Genomic DNA, 22,392 nt, shown 5'->3' with positions numbered 1-22,392 from the left:
ACATACCTGGACTAATATATATATGCTACACATAATGCAGTGCAAATAAAGAAAACTGGCTCATCATGGTTACAACAATGCTTTAACTCCAGCTTTCTGTATCTGCACTAGTTTATAAATATACAATTGTATTGTATAATGCATATCATGCATATGTGTGCAGACATGTAAATATAATTTATTATACACTGAAATTATTATTACATGAGAAAGGTTACAAAATGGCCATAATCCTACAGATGACAAGCAGTTGAATAAATATATTCATTTCTCATACCTCCTGACTTTTATGGTTTAGGAGTGGCTGTGTGGTAAGTAGCTTTCTTACCAACCACATGGTTCTGGGTTCAATCCTACTGCATGGTACCTTGGCCATGTGTCTTCTACTAAAGCCTTGGGCCAACCAAAGCCTTATGAGTGGATTTGGTAGATAGAAACTAAAAGAAGCCTGTCATATATATGTATATGTTTGTGTGTCAGTATTTGTCCCCACCCCCCACCATCACTTGACAACCAATAATGGTGTGTTTACGTCCACATAACTTAGCAGTTTGGCAAAAGAACTTGTTAGAATAAGTACTAGGTTTACAAATAATAAGTCCTGGAGTCAATTTGTTCAACTAAAGGTCGTGCGCCAGCATGGCCACAGTCAAATGACTGAAACAAGTAAAAGAAAAAAGTATATATATATATATATATATATATATATATATATGATAATAATAATCCTTGGATGGAACTTATGAACATCACTACATGCATTTCCATTAGACTGTGGCTGGCATAATAGAATAGGAGCTTTATTTGCATATATAAAACATTTCTTCCCATAGACAAATTTAAAATATATATTTATATATATACTGAACCACAAAAGAAATGTTGCACACATGCTAAATAGAAACCAGTTTATTAATAGACTGCTGTAGCATTGATTGTAGAGTGCTAATTAAGAAACTGTTCTTTCCTAATGATAAAATGTTATTTCCTAATACATGTTGGACATTACATGATGTCACATGATGACAGTGTCAGTGAAGGTGGCAATCTCAACGTGTTGTTGTAACTCTGTCGGCCACTGCATGGATGATCATCTGTGCTGTTTGTGGAATTTGTATCATTCTCTCAGCCCCTCAATTGTCCGAATATTGCAGTTCAAGTCATTAGCAATGAACCATGGACATTGACCAGCATGGAGATGTCCGATGGCTTGCTCTCTCTGATGTCATCTCAGTCTTGCCATACTTGCTGTGTTCAGGAAACAGATGACAGTCTGGTAAATTTGGGTGCCTTTTATACCCAATGAGTCAATGTTTTGCATGTGCATCATGCTTTTCATAAAGATGCATTTGCAAGTATTACCATGTACATGAAAAGTGAACGAGTTCAAACCCTACATGCAATCCTTGTGTTTTCAAAAGAGAATGGTATTGTGGGTCAGTGGAATCTTCCTGATGTCAAATTACCTAGAAATATGATAAAATCCATATAATCTCAATATTGTTTGTGAAACAATCTTTTACAGTGCATCATTTCTTTTGTAGTTCAATATATATATAAAAAGCATGATAATAAAAGTAATAAAAATAATAAGAGAAATATTAGGGACACAGGCATTGGTGATACCAGTAGAAATACTAAAGGTAATAATAAGGATAATAATAAGGATAATAGGAATAATAATGTGTAATAGTTAGCGGTATAACCACAGGAGTAGGAGCTGCAACAACAGTAAGAATAACAACAACAACTTCAGGAATAATAAAGATTATTATAATAATAATAATTTTAACAACAAAAATAATAGTAGTAACGGTATGGAGCCAAATACATATCCATTGAATAAACAATGTTTTGTGGACATTGTGTGTAAGCGCTTGGTCATTACTGAAAATTATGTTTTCATTACATAAAATGTTGCACAACTTTCAAACTTCGATTCTATCACCATGTCTCATAATTTAAACATAGGAAATAAGGAAAGTTTGATATCACTTAATAAGCTAATGTGGCACCTTAAGGATAACAAAACTAAGTATGATTTAGAGTGGTTAATATTGAGCAGAGCATCACCTTACAACATATTTGTAAACTTTATCTAGAAGTGTTACTCTTAATACTTATGTCTGAGTGTGACATTATAAATAAGATAAGTATTAGTCATATGACGTAAACATTTATAATAAAACATTTAGACTCTTCTATAGATAACTAAGAATCAATCAGGTGAGGTATTGAATCAGATAAAACTCATAAACAATGGTCTGGGAAATTTTGGATAATACATAATTTAAATAGTAACGGTAATTTTCTTACTTTCCTCTGATTTCTTAGTTTCACAGATCTACATTTACATCTATCTATGTATTTTTGTGAATGATAGGACTCCAATTATATTATAATTATATTTTTTAGTTTTGTTGTTACCTTTGTGATTTTTTTGTTATTTGTATTTTTATTTGTATTTCTGTATTATTGTGTGTTTGCCCATATCAATCACATCATTATACAATGGCATTTTACTTCTGTTACTTTGCCTTGTGTGGTTTATGCTTTCTATACCTCATTGTATTTTTACTTCAATGTATATTATGCCTCTTATTTCACTGTATCTTACCGTTTATTTTCTATGTATTTTAAAGCTATTTTATTACAGTTTATTTTGGTTTTTGTATTCCTCTATTTTTTTTCTTATATTAGTTCTTTTACTTTATTATTTTTTTATTCTTGTATCAGTTTTTATTTTATTTCACTTTACTGCATTTTGGTTTTAATTTTCTTAACTTTTAAGTTCTTTGCTTTCTAACTCGTTTATTCTTTTAACCCTTTAGCATTTAAACCAAACATAACCAGCTTAAATATCCTGTTTTATGTTCAAACTGGCCAAATCTGGCCTCTCAAACCTACCCTAAAATGTATAAACAATGACATCATTGAAATCTTGAAGCTACAAGATAATTCATGATTAATTCAAAAACAATATAAATTAATAAGTATTACATTTGAGAGAGTAATTTGAATGCTAAGGGGTTAAACAGCACATACTTCACATCTTAAGTAACTGGGAAGCATAAACTACCTTAGATATGCAAATCCTAGCAAAAACCAAGCGAGTAAAACTATAGTATAGTATAGTAGCACAGGGCTATAGCAGAAGCCACATGCCTGAAATGCAGTAGTGTGTGTGTGTGTGTGTGTGTACGCACACGCACACACACACACACACACACACGGATAAAAGAAAATAGATGTATGTGTGAGAGGAGAGAAAAGTGGCTTGCTTTCCAACCACATGGTTCTGGGTTCATTCCCTTGTAAGTGGATTTGGGCAGGTGTCTTCTGCCGACCAAAGCCTTGTGAGTGGATTTGGTAGACGGAAACTGAAAGAAGCCCATCATATATATATATATATATATATATATATATATATGCATGTTTGTGTCTGTGTTTGTGTCTCCAATATCACTTGACAACCAATGCTGGTGTGTTTACGTCCCCATAACTTAGCAGTTCGGCAATAGGGCCCGATAGAATAAGTCCTGAGGTTGATTTGCTCGACTAAAGGCAGTGTCCCAGCACGGCCGCAGTCATATGACTGAAACAAATAAAAGAAAATATATATATATATATACATATTAATCAAAGTGCACTCTATTATATATCCATTATTGCTGATCTTACCAATTGTAGTGAATATATAATAGTGAATATATAATAGTGAATATATATATATATACCCATTCAACTGACAGCTATACGAGTGCATTTTTTTGTGACTTATGCACTCTTAGATGGCTTACACACACACATTAAAGCGGATTGGCCTACAAGAGTCCTGTACTGGTACCATGTAAAAAGCACTCCTGCTGGCATCACATAAAAGTGGTCACGCTGGTGTCATGTTAAATGCACTCAGCATACACTGTAAGGTGGTTGGCATTAGGAAGGACGTCCAACCATTGAAACAAAACTAAATCAGACTGGAACCTGGTGCAACTCTCCAGCTCTGATCGAACTGTCCAACCCATGCCAGCATGGAAAACGGATGTTAAAGGATGATGATGTATGTACACACACACACACACATGCGCGGTAATTTTACTCAGGTTATGATAAGAGATATCTAAAGAGGAAATGAACCTGGAACCATGTGGTTATGAAACAGACTACTCCCCCACCACAGTACTAATGCTGTGTGAACCATAGGCTTTCACACTCTCCCAATTGCCATTGTTGTTATATATTTTGTTGGATGTTGACAAGATAAAAATTACTCTCATGGACTTGATGGTAAATTTTCTGGATATCAGGTAGATTACAACTGTCAGCTGTCACCATTAATTGGAATAATAGAGGGTAGATGGTAGATTGGAAAGAAATAATTCAAGATTGTGTGTGTGTGTGTGTGTGTGTGTGTGTGTGTGTGTGTGTGTGTGTGTGTGTGTGTGTGTGTGTGTGTGTGTGTGTGTGTGTGTGTGTGTGTGTGTGTGAGGGGGAGAGAGAGAGAGAGAGAGAGAGAGAGCTTTAAAGTAAAAAAGACAAATATTGGTGACAGACATTCTCAGGAGTTACCCAATTATTGAAGGAAAAATAACAAAAGTAATAAAACAAACTGAATAAAACGTAGAGTTACAAGAAATATAGATTTAATTTTTTTGGCATAAAACCAATTTTGTAAAATCTACTAAGAGCTTCAGTCATTTTTGATAAAGGCAATTCATCTCACTCCATAAAGTCAACTAGGGGCAGTTGACAGTTTTAGCAAATGGGAGGATGTAAGTCGATTACATTTACCCCAGTATTCTACTGGTATTTATTTCATTGACCTAAAAGGAATGAAAGGCAAAAGTCAACCTCAGCAGAATTTGAACTCAGAATGTAAAAGGGCTGGAAAGTTAGCACATCAAACGAAAAAAAATGCTTAGCAATATTTTTTGCTGATAAGGCAGCATGCTGGCGGTAAGCAGCACTTCATCTGTCTTCACGTTAGGTTGACTTTCATCCTTTCGGGCTTGATAAAACAAGTCCCAGTTGAACACTGGGACTGATATAATCCACTTTATGCCCTCCCACCAAATTTCAGGCCTTCTGCCTGTAGTAGAAAGGATTATTTTTATTATTGAAAATTATAAATAATATGGGTAGCTAATTCATAATTTTACAACCTAAAGATGGCAAGCTGGCAGAATTGTTAGCACTCTAGCAAAATGTTTAGTGGTATTTCATTCATCTTTACACTCTGAGTTTAAATTCTGTTGGGGTTGACTTTGCCATTCGTCCTTTTGGGGTCAATAAATTAAGTACCAGTCAAGTATGATTGACTTTCCCCCTCTCCCAAAATTTCAGACTTTGTGCCTATAATAGAAAAGATTATTATTATTAAGGCGGTGAGATGGCAGAATCCTTAGTATGCCAGGCTAAATGCTTGGCAGCATTTCATCCATCTTCATGTTCTGAGATCAAATTCCACTGAGGCCAATTCTGCCTTTCATCCTTTCAGGCTTGATAAAACAAGTACCAGTTTAACACTGGGGTTGATGTCATCAACTTAACCCCCTCCCCCAAAATTTCAGGCCTTGTACCAAAATCTGAAACTAATATTTTCTACTCTAGACACAAGGCCTGAAACTTTTGGAGAGGGGGCCAGTCGATTAGATCGACCCCAGTACACAACTGGTACTTAATTTATCGACCCCGAAAGGATGAAAGGCAAAGTCAACCTGAGCGGAATTTGAACTCAGAACATAATGACAGACGAAATTCTGAAACTAATATTATGTCTGAATGGACATGATTGTAATAACTTTTTACGTTTGGAGTCCAAATTCCATTGAGGTCAACATTGTTTTTCATCCCTTCGGGCTTGATAAAATAAAGTACCAATCAGGTACTGGGTGTCAATGTTATCAACTTACTGCCTTCCTCTAAAATTGCTGGCCTTGTGCTAAAATTTGAAGTTATTAATATTAACATCTTTCAATCCCAGGGGTGGAGATAACAGGTGAAGTTAGTTTTGATGTAATTTGAACACAATACTGACTAAGATAGACACATTGGAACATTTAGTGTGGTGTTCTACAGAGTTGACTATCTAAACAACCCCTAATGCCATAAAACTTCAAGAAATGTAATAAGGAACTGAAGAATTGGGGCAGGGGTAGTTGTGGTGGCAGCAGTGGTAGTAGGTGCGAGAAGAATTATTTATAAAGGAAAATTGGATTTAATGTTGCAGACAGCTTTTCCAACAATAAAATGTGTGCAAATCTAACTAGGTATGTACATAATAAGGCACTTCTGTGTGGTCCCTCAGCATACTAGAAATAGCAGCCAAATCTCCTTCAAATCACTGCTTACTATGTTGAAAAAAATTGAAAGGATATATTTGATAATGTAACATAGTTAACATTATGTCTGGATGGACATGATTGTAATAACTTTGATTGTTGGTCTGTTACGTAGGACTGAGTGGAGCCAAGATCCACAAAGAAACAACACACATACTCCACACACCACACCACATAAATACATATATACTTGCGTCACACTCACCCACACATATCTATCATACACACTCACATCACACGCATTCACCCACTTGCACCACATCACATTACACACTCATACATCTCTCTCTCTCACACACACATTCACATCATCTGTGATGAATTTCACTCTTCCTTTAGTATTCCATTCTGTCTTTACCATTTATTTGTGGCATGCTGACCTAACATTAAGGACTTTAAGATTCTCCTCCCACCTCCTCTAACTCTATCACCATCCATTTTAAATGAAGCAAGAAATTTGATAAGGAAGAATTTGAAGCTGCTACATTAAACATGTTAGATGACTCTTCAGAAGCTTCCTTTGTTGGCTTTTATTCCCCAATCCCACCTCAACCATACCATTTTAAGGATTATCATTAAAAACAGGAGAAATAACAAAGAATATACATCCTTTTTTACATTTTACAAACACAAAAGTTTTTTAAAGTTATTTTTGGTGAAATTTTAAATTTAAATTCTGAATTGACATATGGCTATTTAAAACATCTATTATATATTTTTCTTCTTTGTTTGCTTTCTCTTTTGGAATCTTTGTAACTTTCAATCAAAACAACATAGTTGCACATGAATTCTGTATTTATCTGGCATGTATTTGAAGGATTTCTTAAGATGGCATTCTGTTTCAATCATGCCGGTCAGGCAAGGGTTTGTTTTGGTTGCAGTGTTCGGCAGTGAGTTAGGTACTTTTTAGGAAGGTAAAAATAACATATTTAGCACCAACATCTGGTGACTGTACAGCTGTTGCTACTTATTGTGTGTGTGTGTGTGTGTGTAGGGGTTGTGAGGGGAAGTGATGGTGGTGAGGGCTGTGCCATGCAGTTGATATTCCAACCAGACATTCTTGTAAAAGATTAAGTTGATATTTACCATGTTATATCTAAAATAATAAAGCTCACTTTTTTTTTCTCCACGTCTTCATATTCGTATCCCCCCAAAAAAGAAGTTATTTAATTGATTCATGTTGATTCAGTTACTAACGAAGACAGCAACAATAACAAGCACTAGCTTATAGACACACTGTGTCCTCCCTCTCTACTTTTGCTACCACTTCAACAATGGTCCCTAAAACTCTGAAATAGCTGCAGAATATGTTTGCCACCCAGGCCTACTCCCCTCCTGACATATCGTTTCTGTGCCTTATTCCCAGATGCTGTATTAAATACTCTCTCTCTCTATCTCTCTCTCTCTCTCTCTCTCTCTCTCTCTCAAACACACACACACACACACACACACATGCACATAATCCTTCCTCCACAGAAAAGCAGAGTTCTGTTATTTCCTCTTTCACCCTCATTTTCCCTTACAAATGGTCAAGCTAACTATCAACCTTGCTAATCTACCTTTTATAATTATTATTGAGGTGACAAGCTGGCAGAATTGTTAGCATGCTGGGCAAAATGCTTAGCGGTATTTCGTCTGTCACTACATTCTGAGTTCAAATTCTGCTGAGGTTGACTTTGCCTTTCATCCTTTTAGGGTTGATTAATTAAGTACACTGGGGTTGGTGTAATTGACTAGTCCCCTTCTCCAAAATTTTATGCCTTATGCCTTTAGTAGAAAGGGTTACAGATCCTGTAGTTTTCACAGGTTCTCCATTACACTTAATGTTCCATTCAACATGTTGAAAGGGCACAACTGCAGGAAAGAAATGTTCAGAAAGGAATCCTAGAAGGATGGCATTCTGGGAAGGAAAGACTGAGTGAAGTGATTAGTGCTAAACATTGGTGAGGACGAATGCAGTTTAAGTGATAAACCAGGGTTCATATTCACTTTAGAGTTTTTTTGGAACTATGATTTTCATAGTCAATCTCCAGCCTCAGGAATACACATTTTGGGATAGTGTGATGTGTAACAGTCATAGAAGCAGTACCAAGCAACGAAACTGCTAAATATCAGTTGTATTATCAGATGTGTCTAAGGTTTTGAAGTGGACAGACTTACTGTAAAATGTTTGCAGGCAGGAAGGTCAATGCCATCAGTAACCACTGGATTTTTAGCCTTATAATGTGGACAGTTTTAATGCCAAACTTTTACTTTCACATTTGACACTATTTAGTGATGCTAGTGCCATAAGAAGGGAGTTCCTCTTGTAGGGGCTTTCAAGTTCTACATACAGTATAAGCCAGTAGCAGCTATACTTCCAGCTGTTCAACTCAAGTCATACCAAACTTTAAAACAATTCAGATGCACATATCTCAGCTCAGACAAAACTTTATTAATCAAAATAAACACCATCAGAATCAACACACTTTTGCCAACAGGAAACAAGTGTATTTATGCCAGTAGCGTAAAAATCCTGTGTTCTGATAGAGATGAAGGATTATTTGGCATCATCTTGGTTTTTGAAGCATATCTCACGCAGGAAGTTGTCGAGATGCTTGAAAAAGTGGTAGTCGTTAGGTGAGAGGTCTGGTGAATATGGCAGATGAGGCAGTTACATAGCCCAATTCGCTCAACTGCTGCAAGGTCAGTTGTGCGACGTGCAACCAAGCATTGTCATGGAGAAGAATTGATCCTTTTCTATTGACCAATGCTGGCTGGTGTTATCGGAGTTTCTTTTGCATTTCATCCATTTATGACTGTACTTCTCTGACGTAATGGTTTCGCTTGGATCCAAAAAGCTATGATGGATGAGACCGGCCACAGACCACCAAAATAGTCACCATGATCTTCTTTTGGTGCAACTTTGGCTTCGGGAAGTGCCGTGGAGCTTCGTCGGTGTCCAGCCACTGAGCATCGCCGATTGTCATAAAGAATCCACTTTTCATTGCAAGTCACAATCCGGTCGAAAAACAGGTCGGTCTTGTTGCGTAAAAGAAGAGAAGACGACACTTCAAAACAGCGTTTTTTTTGCTTGTCATTCAATTCGTGTGGCACCCATTTCTCAAGTATATTTGTTTTTCCAGTCTCTTTCAAGTGGTTGGAAATTGTCGTATACGTTACGTCTAATTCAGAAGCAAGCTCTAGAACAGTTGTGCACAGTTTAACTTCAACTAGGGCTCTTAGTTGATCGTTGTTAACATCCGATGGCCATCCACTACGCTTATCATCTTCAAGACTCTTGTCACCGCTATGAAATTTCTTGAACCACCATTGTGTTGTACATTCATTAGTGGTTCCTGGACCAAACGCATCGTTGATATCGTGAGCTGTTTCAGCAGCCTAAAAAAATGGCCTAATTATTCAAAAAGAAAAAGAGTAACATGATTAGATAGTGAAAAACAGGCTTTAAAATGATATATAAAGGCAAAATAATTTAGCAAAGATTAATTTGAAAATATATAATTTAAAGCCAAAATTAAAAATCCCGCAAGAACTTTCTTGACAACCAACTTCTTCTGTTTGTGATGTTGAGTTTTACTTGTTGGGACCAGTTTCACCTATCCAAATTTATCTTTTGTTTGTGATACTTTAGCATTACTTGTTGGAACCATTTTCACCCATCCCAGGTGGACACTGATGCAAGTTCATTAAAAAAAAAACTGATTCACTAATGCCTGAACAGATGTAATGAGAGACCAGTCTAGAATGTTTTCCTAATGTTTTGAGCACATGATCTTACTGAATATTTTTGAAACTATATATTTGTCATTAGATAGGTACTTCAGTAAATCTCAAACATACTCAAACTTGTTGTAAAAGACTAATGTTTTGATAGTTTTGTAACAACTGGAAACCTGCATCACATTTGATGGTTTTGTGCACTCTTTATCCAAATCTACAACTTGGTCATCTCAGCAACACTCACTCTTTGTCCAAAATTGCAACTGAATCACTTCAGCCACACTCAATCTTTACCCAAAGCTGGTATCAAGTCATTAGTTACTTTTCATCCAAAATTGCAACTGGTTCACTTCAGTTATACTCAGTCTTTAGCCAACATTGTTACTGAGTTATTTCAGTTATAATTATGCATCAGTCTAAATGAGGAAACCAACTACATAAACAAAAGCTCCAACCATTTTCCCTCAATTATGAAGCATATTACTAGTAATGATAACAGTTCTGTTTCTAAGTTATCTACAGATAAGAACACATTTAACAAAGCTGATGCATGTTGCAACAGTGTACTAAAGAGATGTGACTTGAAAGAAAATATTATTGTTTGAAGCCAACCCACACTAAAACTTGCAGATGTAGAAAACCATATAGTACAACATGAACATACCTACTAATACAGCTTGACACTTCTCAATTCTGATAGATAATTGTTTCCCAGTAACCCATTGATGCCATGAGATATTTAATAGTACTACTGTGAAAGTTATAGTTACTTAGATAGTATTGGATCACATATTTTTTGGTCACGATAAGAAATATAGAACCTTTGACCTCACTCCTCACCCCAGTCCCAAGTCTTTGTTACTTCAAATCTACTGATAACTGCCCTTTGGACGAGAGGTACCTAGTGAAAGAGTTTGTGTACAGAGCCAATGTCTCTAATGTTGATTGGATACTGAAAAATATGTTTCAGCCTTACCAGGAATACCTTCAAGGCTCATTATGTACAACACATTGTTTCATTCGGGAATACAAAAAGAATGTGCTCTATCTCACCTACAAAATTTGTCTGGAGACTGAAAGTTCAGTGTGAGAAACTCATCTATTAGACTTTTTTTTTTTTGTAAGAGTAATCCAAGTACAATAGACAAAGAAATAGATGCAATTTATGCATTACATAAAAGCTAAAGTAACTTACCTTCTCAGCAAAAATTATCAACAAAAGAGAAGAAATCTTTACCCCCTGGTACCACACAAAATCTCTTCAAACTGCAGCTCTTAAAGCTTATCTTCACTGAACATCAGCTATAACCTCGAAGTAGTTGTATGCTGTCAACTTAATGTGACAGTCCCCTGAAGGGAATAGTACTACTGTTGGTTAGACCTAGGAAGCTGCACCGCTTCCTATTGGCCTTGACACATTTCCTGTATCCTTATGTTTACAAGGGGGAGACAAGCACCTCCACCCAGCTAAGCCTGCATCTAGAGACATGTTTCTGAGTCTTTTGCTCCCCCTTGTAAACATAATGACACAGGAAATGTGTCAAGGCCGACAGGAAGCAGTGCAGCTTCCTAGGTCTAACCAACAGTAGTATTATTCCCTTCAGGGGACTGTCACATTAAGTTGACAGCATACAACTACTTCATCATATCACTACTGCATACATCTCTCTGCTTGGTTCCCCCTCCCTTTCTCTAGCCCCATCACACACCCTATCACATTAGCAACTATATCACATTTCCCTTTCCGCTACAAAAGTGGTTAGCTGACATTTTTTAGGGTGTGTGGCCCATTGCCCCCCTCCACCTCCCGCCATCTTGCTGCTTTACACCCCTTCTTTTTTCTTTCTGTTTCTTTGTTATAAATTTGTGACTCAATAAAGTTTATTGGTAATTGTTCTGTTAAAAATTTCTGTCAAACACAAAACAAAGATTCCCAAAATATCACTGTGATAGCCATTGCTAATATCACTCAATACAGGTTGCTGTTTTGCTAACGTCACCCTATAGGGGTGAGTGTATTGCTGGTATCATCCTGTAGGGGTGAGTTTATTACAGTTGGGAGAGACATGACGGAAGAATGAAGTACATGCTGGTTGGTAGATTGCATGGGAGATAACTCTTTTACATTGAAAAAGGAGCTCTTGATTTATCTACTTTAATATCATTTTACACATTTTCTGAAGTCTTTTTTACATTGACTCCAATATTTACCTGGTACTCATTTTATTAATATGTATGTGTGTGCATGTATATATGTATGTATGTATGTATATATATTGAAAGTAAGATCAATAACTTTCATGGGATTTTGAACCCAGAATATTAAGAGTGATTGTGCAGGTTACACAATATTTAATTTGGTTCTTTATCATTTTTGCCATTTACTGGCCCTTTCTTTCCATTATTTATATATATATATTATTTTGAAAAGGGTAATTAGTCTATATCATCAACTCCCATATTTGACTGGTACTTCGTTTTATGAGTCCTTCTGGTGGTGGGAGGGATGAAAAGCAAAGCTGGTTACTGTCACTAGTAACTACTACTGGTGATATTTTTTTTATTAACCACCAAGACTTGATAAAAATATTGACGATGGTACTTGACAAATCAGGGTGTATAAAGTGTAATAAAAATGTTAAATATCATAGGTGCAGGTGTGGCTGTGTAGTAAGTTTGCTTCCCAACCACATGGCTTCTGGTTCAGTTCCACTGCATGGCACCTTGGGCAAGTGTCTTATACTATAGTCTTCGTGTGACCAGAGCCTTCTGAATAGCTTTGGTTGATGGACACTGAAAGAAAAATGTTGTTGACAGTGACTTCAAAGTTTTGGCTATCTAAGCCATTGTCATTGTACTCTACAGAAGTATAGAGCGACCCATCAGAGTAATATAAAATTGCTTTTATTTTTTACTAAACATAAAAACAAACATTAATGTGTGTGTGTGTGTGTCCTCCACCACTGCTTGACGACTTCTTACATAAATATTACAATGCAAGGTTTTGAATTTCAGTATGAATGCTTTAAAATATGAAGTTTTGTACCACAGAACCAGAGGTGATAATAAAAGGGTTAAATAAAAACTAAATGATGTAGGAATTAACATTCCCACGTATCGTGCAATATTTAGTTATGTCCCTTTATATTCTAAGTTCAAATCAAACCAGACTTGGCTTTATTTTTCATATATCTAAAAGCTTATAAATATATTTGAGAACAATTCCTGTATTGAATATTGGTTTTATTGATTACATTTTCTCTTTTGCAGAATAGATATCTTCTGCTAATCTCCAAAATTATAGATTATTGAAGTAACATTTTTATTTAAAAATCTCTTTTTAAAAAAAAAATATTAAAAAAAATAATAATAAATTTTTCTTTTTTTCATTATTTTCCATTTTTTTATATTTTCAGTGCTCTTCAGTCTGATCCTTCTAAAGACATTTGTACCAATGAAAATGATTCTTTGGTGAGTAAGAATTTAATGATGGAATCTATATAATTCCTCCTTTTCTCTCCATAATCTTCATATCCTACAGTCAATAATAACATTGTAGGTAGCATGAGCACCACCTCTCTCAATATTTGTTGTATCAGATTCATATGTGTTTTCCTGAAGACATAGGTTTGACAGATCTGTGATTTTTTTCATCTTTCCATGTAGATTTATTCATGTGGTTTCTTAAGTGATGTGATTCTTTTCGGAATGACATTGTAGAGTAGGTGTAAAAGGCCTGATCTGGTCAGTTTGAACATAGAACAGGTAAAATATGTGGTTTCTCAATTTTGACAATGAAATCATCCAAATTTACAAAGTTTTGAGTCATGCTAACAACTGAATTCTGAGTGTCATCTGGTGAAGTAGCTAGGACATCATATTTAACTAATCCAGTATGGGTTCAACTTTGATTGTCATCATGTAGTGTAGCCAGGGCAATATGGCCCAATGGAGCCCATCTCTCTCTGGGCCTGACCACAGCTGACTTCCTCCAACTAGGTGGCTTGCCCTGGTCAGAGGACTTTGTGAATATTATACAGAGATTGTGTCACAAATGAGGAAGTAAAAAGAAGAATAAGGCAGGCAATAGGGCTCTATGAGGAACTTTTTAACACAGTAAAGAAACACAAACCTCAGGTGGTTGGGGCATATCACCCACTCATTAGTGATAACCAAAACAATCCTTCAGGGAACAGTCAAAGGTGGCAGACAGAGAAAGAGGTGGGAAAACAAGAGGTGAGTAGACAGTGCGAGAGGTAGATACAGTGCGAGAGGCTGAAAACAGAGGTGAGTGGAGGGATCTGGTCACAAGGTCATCAGTGGTGCCCCAGCGGTCAGCTAGACTACAGGATATGTAAAAACTTGACTAATCTGGTACCAGCACATAGCACATCCCTCGCAACACCTTGTTTTTATTCTCTCCATAAGCTTATTCCTATGGGCTTATTGTTTCCCACAATTCCATTGATTAATAAAAAAGAAAAACAAAATTTTGTTCCTCATTGGAACATTTCAACATGGTGCTGAAATGTTTCAGTTTGTTAATATTAATAATTGTCTTTTAATGAGTTTTAATTAACACTGAAAGAAAGAAAGAAAATAAAACTTTAATCCTTTAGTATTCAAACTAGCCATATCAAACCCAAATATTTTACCTGTTCTATGTTCAAACCGACCAGATAGGCCTCTTACACCTACCCTACAATGTCATTCCAAAACGAATCAACCAAAATCTCAAAGCTACAAGATAATGTATGATAAATTCAAAACAATCTGAATAAATAAGCATCAACTTTTGACAAAATAATCTGAATACTAAAGGGTTAAACTTCAGAATTGTTCTTGTCTATCAAGTGGCTTATTCCAAGACTTGAAACTGAAGAAACTGTCATGGAAGAGCCATTCTTAATAGCAAAAATAGTTTGTTGTTAAATTCGCTTTAAATTTAAATTTCCAGTAGAACTGTGTCACTGACCAAGTCACAGTTGTGCACTGAAAATTTTGGCACTTCATGAAATAAATTTAAATTTTAAAACTTAAAATGAATTTAAGTTTTGTGTGTCATGATGGAGTTTTAAGACTTTAAACGATTTGTCCTATATTTTCTGTGTTTTGACTGAAATACAAAATTATTTGATCGTCATTTGTCATCTAATGTTATTCATAAGTAACACAAGCAAAGTGAATTCTTGAATATTTATGGTTAACATAACTGAACCATTTCTCTTCATGGAATAATTTAATCCATCGACCTGCTTAACACCACCACCCCTGTTCCTATGGATGTCTATAGTAAAATCTACTATGATGTAAATACTGTGACTGGGTCTAAGGGTATATACCTTAATATCTTTGTTCTCTAGATTATTGTATCACCTTTTCAGTACCAGTCACTTTATTTTTCACCCCCTTGATTCTTATGGAGGGCCCCCAAAAACTCGTGGATCCTACCCATCTAAGACATAATTTTCTTTTTCTATTAAAGAATTATGGTTTCAGTTGTAGACTTAGCATAATTTTTTGTGACTTGCTGGTTTGTGACCATTATAATGTACCATTTTGAAGGGAATATAGTTTCTAGGATACATATATATGTATAAAGCAGAGTTTTTGTGTGTCTGTGTATGAATAAATGTGTATGTTACTTATGGATTTGAAAACTGAGTTGCCAATTTTGATGTATGAGGTATCAAGAGATTCAGTAATCTTTCAGCTACCAAATGAAGTATGTTTTTTGCACAACAACTCTTTTTCAGTAAAAAATAACCTTGGAAAAGAGGTCAGGTTGCACAATTTTGAGGTCATTTTCAAGCAATATTTGGATTTGCTTCTAATCTACATTACCAATTTTAATGTTTTCAGTGTCAAAAAATGCAGCAATGTACAAGGAGTGAAAAATGACCAAAAAACATGCTCTTTTAGAACAGTTATTGACACATTTTCTGTCAATAATGGCCTTTGTGCCACACTAAACTGCCAATGTGAACATCTTCAGTATTCCATGATTAAACAATGTATTTGAAGTATTGTGATACCATTTCTTTGCACAAAGCCCTATTTTTCAACAGAAAATTGACTAATGAACCATGTTTTTGGTATTACTACAGAAAACAATTTGTCCATGTCGATTTTCTTGGTAACAAATGACTCAGATATGCGAAATGAGTGTTCTCAGGTTTAAATTCAATAAAATTTTCCCTAAGGATTAAGCACAGCAAGAGCCTATATTTGTTCAAGTGTGGTAAAGACATGAAGCAATGGCCAAAACCTTTTGAGCTTTTTTGCCTTTAACATTTTTCTCTTTATTTAACTCAACTTATGCAATGTTCTTTATCATTATTAGCATATATTCATGCCTATTATTCATTCCATAAGCTGCGAAGTGCGTGTCCCTTCATTGGTCGGGATGCACACCGTGTTCACTGATTGGTACAATTTTACATCAATTTTTCCTTATCAGAGACATGTACTGCAATACCAGTTGGTCATAGTTCTATTGTTATCAATGACCAAGACAACACCAGAATGCATTGCCTGTGGTGTGTATGTCCTGCTTGAACTTGAAAATTGTGTGTGTGTATACATATATATATATATAATACAATGTGGCTGTAGGTCATATCACCTGGGCAATGCTGGGATGCATTGCTAGTATATATATATAATATACAAAATTGAACACACATACACAAGATGTGTGTGTTATTAGTTCATGGATCAGCTGCATTCTAGGCATAAGAGAATATATTCTCAATGTGCCTGGTGGTAAAAACACCTGAAAGTAAGTCATAGGCAAGTGAGACAACTCGCATCAGGTCCGTTTTGAGATTGACAGACATCAAAGTTTTGTCATTGTTGTGACTTTTCAATGCCATGTCCCAAACAAGGTCTGCTGCAAGCTCTATCGCCAATTATGACTGAATGCTAAATGGTTCAAAAACCATCTGCTGGCATGTTCCAACATTTCATGCCATAGAAAAATTTCAAATGTGAATTAGAAACACCTTGAGGTATATAAACAAAATTGAACACACATGCAGGAGGTGTGATTGTTGTGAGTTTGTGGGTTGGCTGCGTTTTAGGTGTAAGAGAATATATTTCCAATGTGCCTTGTGTATGTGTATTCAATTTTGTTTATATACCTTGAGCTGCTTACAGTTCATGTTTGAATAAATAAATATGTATATATATTGTTACGAATGCCCGCACGTGAAGCACCTCAACGAAGAGAAAACTCGCGCGAACGTCGACGCTCAGTGAGTTAGGATGTTCGCCACGACTAAGCCCAGACAGAGCACATAACGACGACAACAGGCAAAAGGAGGAAAAAATAACACAGAGACCATGCGTTACGTAGTGAAACTAACTTTTTTTTCTCTTAGCAAAACTACATCATCAATACAAAACATTGCATAACAATTCAATAACATGTAACAATAGCGCATGCAACAACAGTCTCCAAACATTTAACATAATCAAAGTTTCAGAACATTGCATAATCAAAAGTTTACAATCACAGTTCGTATATCAAGTCAATTAAAAATTCTTTTACTTCTTTGTTTTTCTTTTCTTTGAACAACATGTCACAACAAAGTTCTTTTCTTTTCTTTTCCACCAGTTAACAAAATCTCTTTTTCTTTTAAAACATGTAACAACAAAGTTCTCTCTTTAAAGAATATTTAAACAAACCTTCACCGCAAGAATTTCCTTTCCTTCAAAGCTCCCACTACAATCCACAAGAAGTGACTAACTACAATCTTTTTGCCTGTGACAACAGTTCCATCTCTCTGTCCCTCTCTATCTTAGACTCTATCCATTTCTGCTGACTGGTACCTTCTGGCCATAGTCTCTCTCTTTCTCAGCCTCTTTCTGTCAGTCTCTCTGTTCATCTTGCTGGCCGTCAAACATTTGTTCTTCACTGGCTGCTGGCCTTCACACCGAACTCACGTTCTTCATCCACTGATTTTGTTTTTGCCAACTGCCCGATGCCAACTGCACTGGCCAACCGCTCACGCCAACTGCTCTGGCCAGCCGCTCACGCCAACTATCCTACCGTATTTATCACAAATACCATAGCTCAACAGTGCTACCTTACCCACCTCCAAAGCTGGGTCAGTTTAGTACAGTTCCTAACTTGTTTTTCTCAACTTTCAGTGACCGGAAAGGGTCAGCGATCACTCCTACGCTAAAAATAACTGTACTTGTTGACAGGACAAAGGAAATACCATTGTCCTCAACAACCAGAATACGGTTTCAAACCCAGCTCGGGGAATAAGGACCTAACGTTATTTTGTTTGTTTATCGGCGTCCGTATCAATATATATATATATATATATATATATACTCTCTTTACTCTTTTACTTGTTTCAGTCATTTGACTGCGGCCATGCTGGAGCACCGCCTTTAGATGAACAAATCGACCCCAGGACTTATTCTTTGTAAGCCTAGTACTTATTCTGTCGGTCTCTTTTGCCGAACTGCTAAGTTACGGGGACCTAAACACCAGCATCAGTTGTCAAGCGATGTTGGGGGGACAAACACAAAGACACACACATAAGTATATATACATATATATACAATGGGCTTCTTTCAGTTTCCGTCTACCAAATCCACTCACAAAGCTTTGGTCGGCCCGAGGCTATAGTAGAAGACACTTGCCACAGGTGCCACACAGTGGGACTGAACCCAGAACTATGTGGTTGGTAAGCAAGCTACTTACCACACAGCCATTCCTGTGCCTATATATACATAAAGGAACAAACTGAGGAAAAGAAATCCTTCAAAGGGGTGTTTTGAACATCCAATCCAGCCGTCCTGTCACATGGAATTTCGTCTATAACCATGATCCTGAAGTGACTTTATATATAAAGAACTCTTATTATATATGTATATCAGAAAAAATATATATGTCAAAACAAATTGTTGGCCTTTTATGGATTTTTAATAATTGTTTCTGTTATGTTATGTTATATTCATAGTATATCTTGGAATATTATAATATAAATGAATTATTGGATTGTCAATAGTATCTCTCTATTTATATATATATATATATATATATATATATATAAATAAATGTGTACATACTCAAGAAGACCCATCCTCCACAGAAGTATTAATGCCACTCCCCTTGCTGAACAGGACTGGCCTGCAAGAGCTCCACAGAAAAAAAGCACCTGAGCTGGTACCACGTAAAAAACACCCGTGCCGGTACCAAATAAAATACAGCCATCATGCTGTAAAGTAGTTGGTGTTAAGGAGATCAAATCAAACTGGAACCTGGTGCAGCTCTAGTCAAACCATCCAACCCATGCCAGCATGGAAAACAGATGTTAAAGCAGTGGTTCCCAAAGTAGGTGATACCACTCCCTCCCCTCTGGGGCCATGGAAAGATCCAGGGTTGGGGCATTGAAGAAAAATGGGGTAATAATGGGGTAACCAAAACAGGGTAATGGATGTAAAAAAAAAATTAATAAAGGGTTAATTAGGTTAAATTTTATTTGTGAAATACTGTTTTGAATTTGTTGCAGAAAATAGTCTGTCTGTGACGGTGAGTGGGGAGGGGCACTGGTAATGTGGCCTTAGAACCAAGGGGGCTGCAGCTTGAAAAAGTTTGGGAGCCACTGTGTTAAAGGATGATGATGATGATGAGTGTGTGTGTGAGAGAGTATCTATATTTGTGGATATGGTTGGAGGTAGGAAAGTGTAGAGGATATCAATAATGGGTCACCTTGGTGGAGAAGGACAGGCAGAATGCCAACTAAACCTGTAAAAGTATGGAGGAGGTTGCTGGTGCCATGAGAAAGTGCATGCAATACAAGTGGTTGGTGTCAGGAGGGGCATCCAGCCAAAGATACTAAACCAAAAATGAAACTCACAAGCAATACATGATCTTCCAATCCATTTTGGTGATAGTAGTTCCAAAATACTTTGGATACTGCCTTCAACTTTGGTGTCCTGTCTAACCCTTAACCACCAAAGAAAACACATGTAAAACAGTGGTGATAATATTTATTAGACAGGAATGGGTTCTGCTAAGTTAATTAATCTTAACTACTTGGCTCATTTTCTTCTTGTCTTTTAATGAAACCAAAAATGAAGGTTTTATTTTATTTTTATTTTTTTTCTAATTACTACTTCTACTTATGAAGAGGTCACGTCCCTGGTACTATGGACATGTGATTTGTTTGTTTCAAGAAAGAACTGCAGGAGGGATTCTTCAAGCTGAGCTATCCAGCTGAAAATCTAGGGATAGGTCAAAACTGAGATAGTTGGATAGTAACCTTAGTTGATTGTGCTTGGGAATCCACTCAGAAAATGTAATGGTAGTTGCTTCTGATGAGGCTCTAAAGAGGAAGTGCTTGAGGACTTTTACCCATAACCCACTCACTCCCACCCCTGGAATAGTGGATGCAGAAGATGGATGGGTTACTATTATCTTTATAGTAAAATGTTTTGATTACAATTATTATTATTATATTTTCTCTCATAATTACTATCTGTATCACTGTATAATTACTATTGAATTCATCTACAGGTTAAAATTGAAGAGTGCCAGCGTAATGAAGATATTATTCCAGGAAATAAAGAAAAGGAACTTAATCTATCAGAAAAGGGCAAGGAAGCTGAGACTGTGGAAAAAATTGACGTTGAGTGTGAGAGCAGTGTAAAAGTTTCTGCTACCAAAGAGGTGAATAAAATAGCAGAAAATAAAGTGGAAAGAAGGGCCAGTTCCACAGAAAAATCTACCAAAAATGCAGCAAATAAAGTGAAAGCAACTCGGACAAGGGACTTGTTAAGTAGATCTGCTGAACGAAAAGCTGATTCACCAAAAACAGCTGCAGTACCTGAGGTACCAAAAATAAAAAGGGAAAGACCTAAGAGCAAATGGGATACAATCATGAATAAAATTGAGAACAACAAAGATAGCATAAAACTGAAAACCAGATCTGATGTGAAAAGTACAATTGGATCGTATGTGCAACAAAAGCCAACAGTCAATAAGGAACCGAAACCTGTGAAAGAAATACCCAAAGTTACACATATTCCTCAGCCCGACTATAGCAAAGTAAAAAGCAAGCTGTTTTCTGCAACTGCAAGTACGTCTACTAAACAGAAAATATCTTTAAAAGCAACTAACAAAGTGACAAATAATTTGAAGATTAGACGAGATTCCTCTAAATCTGTTGCTAGCAGCACTTCAACTCTAGAGTGTTCTAGTGACCATCAGTCTGAAGACAAAGTAAAGAAAGAAAAAGGTATGGACTTTTCTTTTTGCTCTTATTTTACTTCACCTCCTGTCAACTTTTCCTGTGTTAATGTGTTTTTTTTTTTTTGTTTTTTTTTTATAATGTAAGTATAGAAACTAATTTGCATTTGGTCTTTTCAGTATTTTCTTTAATCCCTTTCTCCATGTTCCAATATCATCAGATATCCTTTGTTCCACACTAAGTAAATGTAATATGAGCAATGGTTGGGGTAATGTAATTAATAAAATTTCACTTCCTGGAATAAAATTTCACTTCCTGTCCTTATACTAAATTGAAACTAACCATTATAACAGACATACAGCATCTTATGTACAGAAAGCAATAAGCTCCTGGATGAATTCATCTTAATTTCAACTCCTGGTAGGAGCTTTTTTTCTCTTCTCTAACATTAAGCCACTTGAGAAAATGCATTGTCTCGGCTTCCTCATTCTGTGAGACAATAGTTGCAGCCTATTTTGAATCTGTATCTGATTTCCTTTGACGGGTTTTGAACCAAAGGCTGACATGAGACAATAACAAGGTAGAAAATTATGATATAAATTTTGATTAGCCTAATATAAGAGTCAAAAGTACCATTAGTATTTAAAACATGTCTCTTTATTAGTTGGGGATCATACCACACCTCTATTAGTCAAATGAAGTGAAAGAAGTTATTTGTAGTTACACTGCCTACACCACCAATCCATTATCTTCAGAATCCTGAGATTAGAAAATGATAATAGCTGCAAAAATAGTGTGGTGAAATATTCAATTTAAGCTTTTGTTAATGAATGTTTTTGATGTAAGGGAAATAGGATTTTTTTTTTCCCTCTATCTTCCTCTTCTATTGGATTTTCCTCTGTCTCAGTTGTGCACAGTTTAACTTCAACTAAGGCTCTTAGTTGATCGTTGTGCACATCCGATGGCCAACCACTACCATCTTTCTTTACTTCCCTGAACGTCTGCTAATACTTTACATGTACCACATCTTTGCGTTGTTTTTTTAATATATTTGTTCTTTGTTGTTTTTTTTATTTACTATATATATATATATATATATATATATATATATATAT

The 22,392-nt window shown here is 35.9% G+C and overlaps 1 protein-coding gene across 4 annotated transcripts in view; it reads left to right on the top strand.

Moving 5' to 3' along the window:
* Positions 1-22,392, top strand: part of LOC106870681 (centrosomal protein of 290 kDa) — a 364,606-nt gene that overhangs the window by 202,593 nt on the left and 139,621 nt on the right. For all 4 annotated transcript variants that reach the window (XM_052973702.1, XM_052973701.1, XM_052973700.1 and 1 more), the window contains exons 5-6: positions 13,484-13,538; positions 20,605-21,325. In XM_052973702.1, the coding sequence (XP_052829662.1) occupies positions 13,484-13,538; positions 20,605-21,325 (776 nt within the window). The remainder of the gene's footprint in view (positions 1-13,483; positions 13,539-20,604; positions 21,326-22,392) is intronic.

Source organism: Octopus bimaculoides, chromosome 16 (assembly GCF_001194135.2).
Source record: "Octopus bimaculoides isolate UCB-OBI-ISO-001 chromosome 16, ASM119413v2, whole genome shotgun sequence".
Lineage (NCBI taxonomy): Eukaryota > Metazoa > Mollusca > Cephalopoda > Octopoda > Octopodidae > Octopus > Octopus bimaculoides.
Note: the sequence above shows the minus strand (reverse complement) of the source record. Positions and strands in the feature narration are given on the sequence as shown.